Genomic DNA, 12,231 nt, shown 5'->3' with positions numbered 1-12,231 from the left:
AACGCAAAAACCAGTTTAGTAAAATCAATCCTTGCTTCAACCAATTTTTCTGATTCCAAGGACGTAGTAGCCAAACTGATTGTAGAGCAATCAAATGAAGTAAAAGAACGTCAAGTTTTAGCATTTAGGGCGCGGAACAATAACAATTTTAGAAATTTTCAAAATAATAACCGAGGTCGAAATTTTCAAAATCAAAATCGTAACTTTAACAACTATAGACAAAATAGACCATCCTTTAGTAACAGTAACTATGGCAACAACTTCAATCGCGGCAATCAAAGGCAAAATTTCCGTTCCAGCGGCGGAAATAGGAACCAGCCTAATAATAATAATAATAATAGCAACAATAGTCGTACTAGCAATAACAACGGTTCTAACACTTCCAATAATAGAGCTAGAAATGCAAACGTTCGGGCTTTAAACAGGGAAGCCCCTCAGGAGCGAACACTGAGGGAGGACGAGACAAATTACTAACTGATTCAGCTCACAATTTTTCTTCAAAAAACGTTTATTGTCTTAACTTAAATTATTCCGATTTTATACAAATAAATATTACTGGCTCTAACAAATTTTGTACATTTCTAGTCGATACACAAGCCGACATTTCGTTAATTAAAATTTCCTCTCTTAATAAAAATTTGTCAATTAATAACAATGATACAATTAATATTACTGGAGTAACTACAGATACAGTTTCTACATTAGGTACTTTTACAACTAACTTACACTTTTCAAATTTTTATATCAAACATACGTTGCATGTGGTAGACAATGATTTCAACATTCCATCAGATGGAATACTTGGTAAGGATTTCCTAAAAACAAATAAATGCGATATCAGCTATGCAACAAATTGCATTTCCTTCTGGATAGGCAATGAAAAGATCGCACTTCCCATCCATCACGGAATGGAAAGCGATACATTTGTTATTCCACCTCGTTGCGAAGTTTATAGAATTTTCGCTTTGAAAAAAGACTCAGAACCACTTTTCGTGGATTCTCAAGAGATTTCCGACGGTGTTTTCACAGCGAAATGTATAGTTGATACTAGTAATCCGATCATTAAAGTAATAAACACCACAAATAGCGTAAAATACATAAACAACCACAACATTCAAACCGAAAAACTTTCTAATTATCACGTTTATAAAATCAATATCCCAGTAAAACAAGATAGTCGTATTAAAGAACTTAAAAGCATTTTAGAAAAACAAATACCTAATTATGCTGAAAACAAACTTATTAACTTATGTTTACAATATTCCGATATTTTTGCGCTAGACAATGATAAGATGACAATCAACAATTTTTATGAACAAAAACTAAGACTAAACGATACGACGCCAGTATACATTAAAAATTACCGCCTACCGTATTCTCAACGTGAAGAAATCAATAAACAAGTTAATAAATTATTGGAAAACGATCTGATTGAAAATAGTTGTTCGAATTATAATAGTCCCTTGATTTTGGTACCGAAAAAAGACCTAAATGGCCAAAAATCGTATAGAATGTGCGTAGACTTTAGGGCTGTAAATAAAAAGTTAATTGCCGATAAATTTCCTTTGGCACGTGTAGACGATATTTTAGATAACCTTGGCCGTGCGAAATTCTTTTCTACATTAGATCTTTTTTCGGGTTTTCACCAAATCCCACTTCACAAAGATTCAAGAGACATAACATCTTTTAGTACTGACCGCGGAGCTTTTCGATGGAAGGTTTTACCATTTGGTCTTAACGTAGCTCCAAATTCATTTTCAAGAATGATGTCAATTGCATTTTCTGGTATTTCACCCAACCAAGCCTTTATGTATGTAGACGATATAATAGTAATCGGATGTAGCGAAGCACATCATCTCAATAATCTAAAAAAAGTTTTCGAAACCTGTAGGAAGTTCAACTTGCGACTTAACCCAAAAAAGTGTAATTTTCTTAGACCTGAAGTAACTTTCTTAGGGCATAAATGCTCAGCAAATGGTTTGCTACCAGACGATTCAAAAATTGAAGCAATTAAAAGGTATCCTAAGCCACGCGATAAAGATGCTGTCCGAAGATTCGTGGCATTTGCAAATTATTATAGGAGATTTATCCCAAATTTCGCTTCCTTAGCAGCTCCACTGAATCGTTTGAGTAGAAAGAAGGTTGAATTTAATTGGGATACGGCATGTGAGTTAGCTTTCGAAAAACTAAGAAAAAGTCTGATTTCTCCAAAACTTTTACAATATCCAGATTTCACCAAAGAATTTTTAATTACGGTTGATGCTTCAAAGTTAGGGTGTGGTGCGATACTGAGTCAAAATCATAACGGTAACGACTTGCCAATTTGTTTTGCTTCAAAATCCTTTAGCAAATCAGAACAAAATAAAGCAATAATAGAATTAGAACTTTTGGCAATATATTTTGCAATAAAGCAATTTCGTCCATATATTTATGGCACTCACTTCAAAGTTAAATCAGATCATCGTCCACTAGTTTATCTATTTAATATGAAAGATCCGTCGTCGAAACTTTCCAGAATCCGTTTGGAATTGTCCGAATATAATTTTACCATTGAATATATTAAAGGAAAATCTAACGTAGGTGCAGACGCATTATCGCGAATTTCAATTCAAGAACTTAAAAAGTCCAATAATCAAATTTTAGCAGCACAGACGAGGTCTATGACGAAACGTCACGAACAATTACAACAATCGGCTGAAGACGTAAACGAAGAAAATGTCAAATTACAGGTAGTCGACAAGTTTTCATATAATTTTTCCAAGAAAATCCATAGGATAAAAAGCCAAATATGTCATGACAACGATAATGATAAAATCAATTTAAAAATATATGCGCATTTAAAACATAAAAAACTCGAGTTACTTAATATTGTGTGTACTAACAAAATAATGCAATTAGATGAATTACTTTTGAAGCTTGAAAAAGAAGCTGGTAAACACAACGTTAAGAAAGTAGAATGGCAAAAAGATGATCAAATATTTAAATATTTTTCTATTTCAAATTTTAAAAATACAGGAAATTCAATTCTAAAAAATTTAAAAATACTATTAATAGAACCTGTCGAAACAGTTACAGACAACGACAAGAAACTTAAATTAATGGAAATTTACCACAATGACCCGATATCAGGAGGTCACTGCGGAAATAAAAAGCTTTACGCAAAAATACGTACGAAATATTATTGGAAAGGTATGACCCGTGACATTGTCAAATACGTCAAAAATTGCAAAAAATGCCTTTTGAATAAAGTCAAGCCGAAAACCAAAGAAAATTTAGTGCTTACACCAACACCCTGCAAACCTTTCGATGTCGTAGTTGTAGATACAATAGGACCTTTGCCTGAGTCGAATAATGGGAATAGGTTCGCGGTTACCATTATGTGCGACTTTAGCAAATACCTTGTTACCATATCAATCCCTGATAAGACAGCAAAAACAATTGCAACAGCCATTTTTGAAAGCTTCATCCTCATTTATGGCATAATGAAATCAATTAAAACCGATTTAGGAACCGAATATAAAAACGAAATTTTCTCTGAATTAACCAAACTCCTAAAAATCGAACATAATTTTTCTACAGCTTACCATCATGAAACCCTAGGTACAATTGAAAGAAATCATCGGGTGTTTAATGAATATTTACGAGCTTTTCTAAATGATAACTTCCCCGAATGGGACGTTTATTTGAAATATTTTACATTTTTGCATAATACAACTCCTAGTACAGTTTTTGATAATGGATTCACTCCATACGAATTAGTATTCGGTAGAAATGTTACCTTACCAAATGAAGTTCAAAAGGAACAAATCGATCCAATTTACAATGTTGAAAGTTATGCAAAAGAAGTAAAATATAGACTACAAAAAACGCATAAATTAGCAAAAGATTTAATTAATAAACATAAAATTAAAAATAAGGATCTTTATGATAAGAGGGCGCGTCCGTTAGCTATTAATATAAACGATAAGGTAGTAATACAAAAAGAACCTAGAAATAAACATGAAAGCATTTACCAAGGACCATATATAGTCACAAAAATTGATGGAGTTAATGTTACGGTTTTTGATGAAGTAAATAAAAAGGAAAAAACCGTTCACAAAAACCGAATCATTAAGGTAAATTAAAAATTTTTTCTCATACAAATTTACAAACTAGCTTGTAACTAATTGTAAATTTTCATTACTTTGTTATTAAAGCATGAAATATCAAATTAAAATTTATATTAATATTAATATACAAAAAAAAAAAAAATTTCTTCAATTTGCATGTAAATAAAACCAAAAATTAATATGCCCGCATTATTTGTAATAAATATATATAATACATTAATTTAGTGCAATAGAAACTAGAAAACAAATTACATGTAAGTAATTAAATTAATATTAACCTAATTTCATATGTGAAAGGAAAAAATTGTTCTGATTGAACGAATGAGAAAAAAGGGGAGGAACACCCTAATATCATACATTCATTCAACCAAAACAATTTGAAGGTCAGAGAACAAGAAGAATATGACAAATCTGATCAACTTGTCAGATTCTTCTTTTTCTAAGGAAGGGTGGTATAACCGCACAGCGTTACCCGCCTTGACGCAACAAAACGCACGCAACAAAACGCACGTAACAAAATGCACCCCTGAGTGCAAGTGGCATCGCCGTCAGCGTTGCTGAAAAGCAATGCCAATTGCACTCAGCAGTGGTAATAACATTCAGCGATGTAAAATGATGGCCGCTGAGCTTGGCTGAAAAAACGAACCCGATGAGTTTCGTTTAGTCAGTCAAGGTAACCGGCCATCTCCTCAGCACGCGCAAATAGTTAAAAACTGAAAAAAAAGTTAAAGAATAAAATAAAACTAAGTAGTGGATGAGTGAACTGTAAATTACAAATAAGTCGAAGAAAACAAAAGGCTTACCACATTTTTATAGCTCAAACAAAAAGAAACGAAACAGAAGTTTGTGAAAGAAGCTATAAGTTAATTTATTGTGAAAATATAAAGCTATGGTTATTGCGTTATCCTAAAGAACATTTAAAACTAAGGTTGCGATTAAATAAAGACTAAATAAAATTGTAAAACTGAACTAAGTGTACTTTATTGAAAAAAGGAGGAAAGCGAAGAAGGTTTGTGTGACCAGGCGTGCGAGTGGGCAGCATACCCACGAGCAAGCGTGAGTATTTCCCAAATCAAAGGAAAAAATGGTTGGCGTTAAAAGGCCAATCTTAAACCAGCCTTATTATTTAACTGGATTCGAAAGAAGTTTCTTTCGCATTTGCAATGTGAAATTTTTATTATCGCGTTTCCTTACGAATCGAAAATCAAAAAGGATCAAAAACGATTAAAAACTTAATTTACCTTTGTTTCATCCAAATTGGTAAATTCTGAAGACTGTGTAAGGTCCTTTAAGAAAAGCATTTCATTAAAGTAGTAAAGGCTTGAAATTCCGGATGATCCTGTTTTCCTCAACTCACGTTTAAAATTCGCCAATAGGTAGGCCATTTTTTTCTTAACGTCCTCTTTTGTTGCATTGGGATATCTTTCCCTATACTTTGTTAAAAGTATTTCTAATTGCTCATTCTGCAAAGGCAAATTTTTAAAAGCTTCAGAATTTATATTCCATAAAGCCGGTAAGTTTCTATATAAATAAATAAGATCAAGAGTGAACTTTTTTTTTGCATTTTTTAAAAGGGATAGATCTTTTTGTTTGCAATGTTTTGTTGAATGAATGCCCAGTTGGTCGGTTCCACCAATGCATGCAGTTTCGGTAACACCTTTGCCCTCATTTATGTTTTGTGGGAGCTCGGTGTCGTCCTGTTGTTTAAATGTTAGCTGTAAATGTAAAAAGGTGTATAGAAAAATGATTTAAGGTAATGCAAATTCAGTTGGGTAATAGTCTAGTTGAGGAGTCGACTGTTAATACGCTACCAAAAATATCGAGAGAGGTGTCAAACGACGCGTCTTGACATCAGTATTAATAATCCGAAGGTGAAAAATAAAAAATGTAACTCGTTCAAAAGATATTAACGAATCACAGAAAAAAGACCCGCGGGTACCTCCGAAACCGGAGGTGGGATCGATAGTATTTTTGCGCAGAACACCTTTCTGCGTTTCGCTTATAAAAAATAACCCTGGGCTATGCCATGCCAAGTCCGGGTGTGTGGTATAACCGTGGCTACCGCCACGGTGATGCACAATTTTTTTTGGTGGGTAAAAACACAACAATAACCACATGAAAATCGCCAACTTCAACTGCAAATATCTCCGGACACAGATAAAATCTTCTTTTCCGCCTACGGATTATTGTTCTCGAGATTAATACGCGTCTTTTGACACCTCTCTCGATATTTTTGGTAGCGTATTAGCAGTCGACCCCTCAACTAGACTTTTACCTTCAGTTGTACAATTTACGTACCCTAGTCATTAGTTCCACAAAAAAGGTATTTTCATGACAATCTGAGAGCTTCCCACTTTTCTTTATAACATTGATATCCATGTCACGTTTTTCAAAGCTTTTGAAGTCGATCTCTTCTTCATGATTAACCTGATTTTAAGATACATTTGTAAGGATTCAATATTGCAACTACATTTAATGAACCTACGTCCAAAAAATTAAAAGGATCGGCTCGGATTTCATCCCATTTTGCTTCTTCCTTCAATTGGCGCTTTAAACTACCTGATACTTCACTTGAAAATTCATTGAAATGAACTTCACAAACATGGTCCACGAAACTGTCTAATTGCAAAAACGTATTGTCACAAAATTTGCAATTTAAAAAAAATTGTTGTCTGCTCGCAGACAAGATCGCGCCTATCTCCCCACATATTGTCATGTCGTGGAAATTAATGATTCCTTCTTTACAAACAAGCGCCATAGTACAACTTTATATCATTTTAAAGTAAACCTTCACTTGATAGTAAACAATGTAACAAACAATTAAACAAAGATAAAAAGTGAAACCGCAACTATTTACATAGCGATGATATCGTCAATTCTATCGATAGATTGATTTAACACACACATAGCAAAAATACTATGGATTCTACCGCCGCTCTCCGGTGCCATTTTTTAGTTTTTTGTGAATATTTTTTGACAGAAATAAAATTTTTAATTTTCGCTTTCGGATTCGTCGTCCTGAGTCCAAAACGCATTTTTTGACACCTCCTTATATTCTTGCACGATTTTTTTGCAGTTGTGAGCTAAAGTAAAGAATTACCCCGCAAGATCAAGGAAGAGGAAATATTGGGAAAAAGGTTTGTAGCGTTAGCTTCCCTAAAATGGCTTAATTTGTGCGCTCCATTTTCAGGCCTGTGACCTTATTGTTGGAGCTCAGAGAGTAAATTTGATGCCCAACTCCACTCCATCGCTATATTTACCGTCTTTGATGTAAATATTCAGTTTCCGGAATGTTGTAAGATAAAAAATATAATAGAATTTTATGTATGACTTGGCAGTGCTAATCAAGAGTTTGTAAAAAACGGAAGTTGTCTGTTGTTGTTGTAGCAATGCTCGCCCCACCTAATAGCCGCGACCGATCACAAATTGTCATCAATATCCTCTAACGGGAGTCCAAGGAAACTTGCCGTTTCGACAGGGGTGGACCATAAGGAAAGGGGTTTTAGAGGCGTTGGTTCCACATTACAATTAAAGAGATGGTTGGTGTCATGTGGGGACACATTGCAAGCGGGGCATACATTTTGTATGTCGGGGTTGATTCTGGATAGGTAACAGTTTAACCTGTTACAGTATCCAGAACGAAGTTGAGCAAGAGTGGCACGCGTTTCCCTGGGGAGTATGCGTTCCTCTTCTGTGAGTTCTGGATATTTTTCTTCAAGTACTGGATTCACCGGGCAATTCCCGACATAAAGGTCCGACGCCTGTCTATGGATTTCACCAAGGACCTGCTTGTGTTTTTTCACTTCATACGGCTGGGTTCTCAGGTGCCGTATTTCCTCAAAAGGCTTACGGAGATGACTCCTTAGGCCCCTAGGCGGTGCTGGTTCGTCAATCAGATGTCTGTTGGGATGCCCAGGTTTCTGGGTATTCAACAGAAACTGTTTGGTCAGCATCTCATTTCTCTCCCTGATGGGGATTATTCTCGCCTCATTATGCAGATGGTCTTCTTATGTCCCCAGAACACCATCTGCATAATGAGGCGAGAATACTCCCCATCAGGGAGAGTTCTCTCATCGTCCCCAACGGTCATTCCTACAGTTGTCTACCAAAATATCGGACAATACTTTCGCCGCTACAACATGAAGGAAGGGCGAAGGATAAATAAAAAAGTCCCTTCTACATGTTCGCTTTTTTTTAAGTGACACCGTTGAAGCGAAAGGCCAATACTTGGCACGGAACAGCTGCAGCACACAAACGGATATGCATGATGTACCACGAATAAGCTGTGAAACCCAGACGCCGTAAGCTCCCCTGGTTTCAGGGCCACCATTAGTTTACAAAGAGCGAAAATATGCTATACAAGTATACGCAAAACGGCCCTTATCAGGGCCACCACTAGTCAACAAAGAGAAAAAAATTGCTAAACAATTATACCTTCGAAAAGCGGCCCTTATCAGGGCAACAAACAGTTTCCGAAGAGAAAATATTGCTAGACAATTATGTTTTACATGATATAGATTTACTTTTGGATTTTTTATATCATCCATATGTTGTGTATTATAACCGATACTGGAGTTGAAAACGGAAATATTCCAAGCCGAACTTTTGCCATAGCAGGTACCGATATCAGATCCAGCCTAAAACCGAAACTGCTACAAAAGCCTCCTGGCTCGAGCCAGAAGGAAAACCCGGAACCGTAATTGAAGTCAGTACTACAACCGAACTTGTATCCAAAAATTAAACCGAAAGCAAAATCGATTCCAAAGGAAAAATTGGATCAAAACAACCATGCAATGGCGCTGAACCCGAAAGTTCTGCGGCATAGCGACTCAATTTGAAATTTTCAACACACCCGTGCTTTTTTTTAATTAAAAAAGATTACATCTCAAGACATGAAGTACATATCCTTCAAAGAAATCTGCATCTCAAATACCGACACGACGAGTTTCCAACGTTAAACTTTATTATGTATATATGTATCTTCGATATTTATTAGGTTACTAAATTACTTAATTTTTACTTTACAAATTACATGAAATTTTAAAATAAATCAGTACTTATTCATGAACATACTATTAACTCAGCATTTTATATACAATCTCATCCTAAATTTTCAACATCTCTTGAAGACGTTAGCACTCATACATACATGTATTGAAAATAAGGTCCACTACAAAAACATTTTGCAATAGCAATAGCATTTCCCAGTATAATTTTAATAATACAAAATAACGACCTTAGGCAGATAAAGTAGGAAATATATACTTCCTAAAAAGTTGTATCTCACTTTACATTAAACTGCTTTGGAATATAAATAAATACTAGCCATGTTTTTTTTTACACGTAAACGTCTATACGCTTAAACTTTATATGGACTGCTAAGCGTCAAAATTTAAATACACCTCTGAAATTGCTGCGCATAAAATTTGTCCTACTAAATTTCAATACGCATTATACTCAGATGTAACTGAAATATGTGTCTTTGTTTCACCCTCTACACTAATTCTATGTATTCTATATGTGGCCACAATTCATCGCAACTGATTAAGCTATAAGGTGTGGCTGTAGCTAGTTATTTACCAACTGCCGCTAGATGGGTCTCCTAAGCATTATCTAAGCGAGGATAGGCGTTTTTTTTTACGCGCAAACGTAAACGTATACGAGTGTATAAAAAAACACGTCTACTGTTACGAATATTAGCAAAACTAAGGGGGGCTGCCATCTCTAAGCCGATGCTAAGCAGCGCCTTGCATGCACATCCTTAGATCAATCATTATGTATCTACATAAACGAATCAATCATTATGTCTACACAAACGTAGGTACACGCAGCTGAGAGCAACGCACAAGCACATGCAGATATCTTATCTGAAATGCTCCTAAAGGTATGCAATTGTGATTGAGGAAGTGTCGCTCACACATACAAGCGCATGGGGTATGAGAGAAGCTGTAGAAATTATACATCTGAAGTTGTAGCTGAGAAATTTATAACTAAGTAAATTCTGGTAGCGCCTAGAAAATGCCACGAGGAAATCACAGAGTATAAAAACATCAGCGGTAGAGGCGCTATGGGCACGCTATCTGTCGGGAAATAGATCAGTTTCATTTGAGCTATCAATCAGTTTGGTTATTAAGCAAACTATTCGTTGCAAAGTATAAGTGTTATTGTGAGGTACTTTAATAAAGGCCATTTTTCCATTATTCAATATTGGAGTTATTTATTCAACAGTTTAGCGATACGAACATTGGCAGAAGATTGCAAATCAGGGGAATTGCAGTAAATTCGTTACAATTGGTGTCAGAAGAGTAATTGTTGAATAAATTCCGAAGATTGGGAATACAACTTGGACATGGCAAAGTTGAGTGAATTGAGGATCCAGCAACTGAAAAAGGAGTTGGAGATTAAATACAACCGGCAATAAGATCGAACTTCAGGCACGGCTATGAGAGGCAATGGAAGCAGAAGGAATTGATGTGGACGAGTATGACTTTTATGCTGATGGGGACGAGACAACAACAAAAATTGATGAGAAAAACGAAACATCGCAGACAATTACGAGCACAGACTGGAACATGATTTTGGCTGCAATATCTGCACAAACATCGACAGTAACATCAATGTCGTCGCAAATGTCAGAAATGTCGACACAGATTACATCCAAGACGGGAACTCAGCTGGAATTGCAGGAGAACTGTATAACAGCGAAGATTGAAGCACGAATATCAGATGTGTCATCGCAAATGTCAACTCAACTGGAATCGCAAATGACAGATATAACATCTCAACTGGAAGAACAAAAGATAAGTATAGCATTCCAACTGGAATCACAGGAGACACGTATAACATCTCAGATGGAAACACAGTTAGAAAAACAGAAGACATATATGGCTGAGCAGTTGAAATCACAAAAATCTCGCATATCTTCGCAACTGTCAGAACAGGAAGCAAGGGTATCATCAAAACTGGAAGCGCAGGATGCAAAAATCGCTCAATTTCAGGCAGAAGTTGATGATTTGAAAGGTCGTATGGAGCAGTTACAACTAAATCGCCCAGCTGTTCCAGCAAGCAATCCGACGGTAAAGACACCATCCTTTGATGGTTCTGTTCCTTTGCAGGTCTTCAAGCTACAGTTTGAGAAGACCGCAGCAGTGAACAACTGGAATTCGGAAGATAAAGTTGCTGCACTGTTCGTGGCATTGAAGGGGCCAGCAGCCGATATCCTACAGACGATTCCCGAAGGAGAGCGGAACAACTATGAAGCATTGATGGCTGCTGTAGAACGACGTTATGGAAGCGAGCATAGAAAACAGATATTCCAAACTGAGTTTCAAAACCGCTACTAAAAAGCAAACGAGACATTGCAGGAGTTTGCTTCAGATATTGAAAGATTGGCTCATCTTGCAAATGCGGACGCACCCGTGGAATACACTGAAAGGGTAAAAATCCAGAGCTTCATAAATGGCATACGAGATGTGGAAACGAAGCGGGCTACATATGCAAACCCAAAGCTAACATTCGCAGAAACGGTTTCACAAGCTCTGATTCAGGAAACAGCGTCACTTCTGTGTAAGCCAGTTTTCAAAGCACGCCGTGTGGAAGTAGAAAGGCCAGAGTGTGTAGACGCAATATTGGAGGCGCTGAAAGGATCGCAAAAGCGGAGTGAAAGAGTTATCAAATGCTTCAAATGCAGGAAGACCGGTCACATTGCACGTCATTGCGATCTTGGTCCTGGTAGTTCCAACTTGGGTGGCCGTAAACGCAAAGCTGGAGGAGATGAGCAAGAGCGTGCCAGATATATAAATCGAGAGCTAGCTTCAGCTATTGAAGGTCCTGTGTTATCTGTGTCCCAAATTGGAAGCAGTCTTACCTTCAGAGGGAATGTGGATAGCAAGGAGCGTGTACTGACTGTAGATACGGGCGCATCTCATTCCTTGATTCGATCTGATTTAGTTAACAGGAGAGTAAAACCGTTACCTGGAGCAAGGTTGCGTACGGTCACAGGCGAGTATAACCAAGTCCAGGGAGAAGTGATATGTGAAGTCCTAATTGGGAAGGTCATGGTTCTTCACAAATTCGTTGTGGCGGAGATCGTTGTTGAAGTCATATTGGGAGTGGACTTCTT

The 12,231-nt window shown here is 36.5% G+C and overlaps 1 protein-coding gene across 3 annotated transcripts in view; it reads right to left on the bottom strand.

The window, feature by feature from the left end:
• The window catches only part of LOC137249766 (zinc finger protein 846-like), a 137,133-nt gene extending 130,097 nt beyond the window's left edge, over window positions 1-7,036 (bottom strand). Inside the window, exons 1-3 of one of the 3 annotated variants that reach the window (XM_067781645.1) lie at window positions 6,595-7,036; window positions 6,408-6,536; window positions 5,351-5,824 (exon numbers count right to left, since the gene is read on the bottom strand). In XM_067781645.1, the coding sequence (XP_067637746.1) occupies window positions 5,351-5,824; window positions 6,408-6,536; window positions 6,595-6,867 (876 nt within the window). In that variant the 5' untranslated portion in view covers window positions 6,868-7,036. The remainder of the gene's footprint in view (window positions 1-5,350; window positions 5,825-6,407; window positions 6,537-6,594) is intronic. The other 2 variants (XM_067781646.1, XM_067781647.1) reach the window with 2 other exon arrangements.
• Between the last annotated feature and the right edge of the window lie 5,195 nt (window positions 7,037-12,231).

Source organism: Eurosta solidaginis, chromosome 4 (assembly GCF_040869045.1).
Source record: "Eurosta solidaginis isolate ZX-2024a chromosome 4, ASM4086904v1, whole genome shotgun sequence".
Taxonomy (NCBI): Eukaryota; Metazoa; Arthropoda; class Insecta; order Diptera; family Tephritidae; genus Eurosta; species Eurosta solidaginis.
This window is presented reverse-complemented; position numbering and strand designations above follow the sequence as displayed.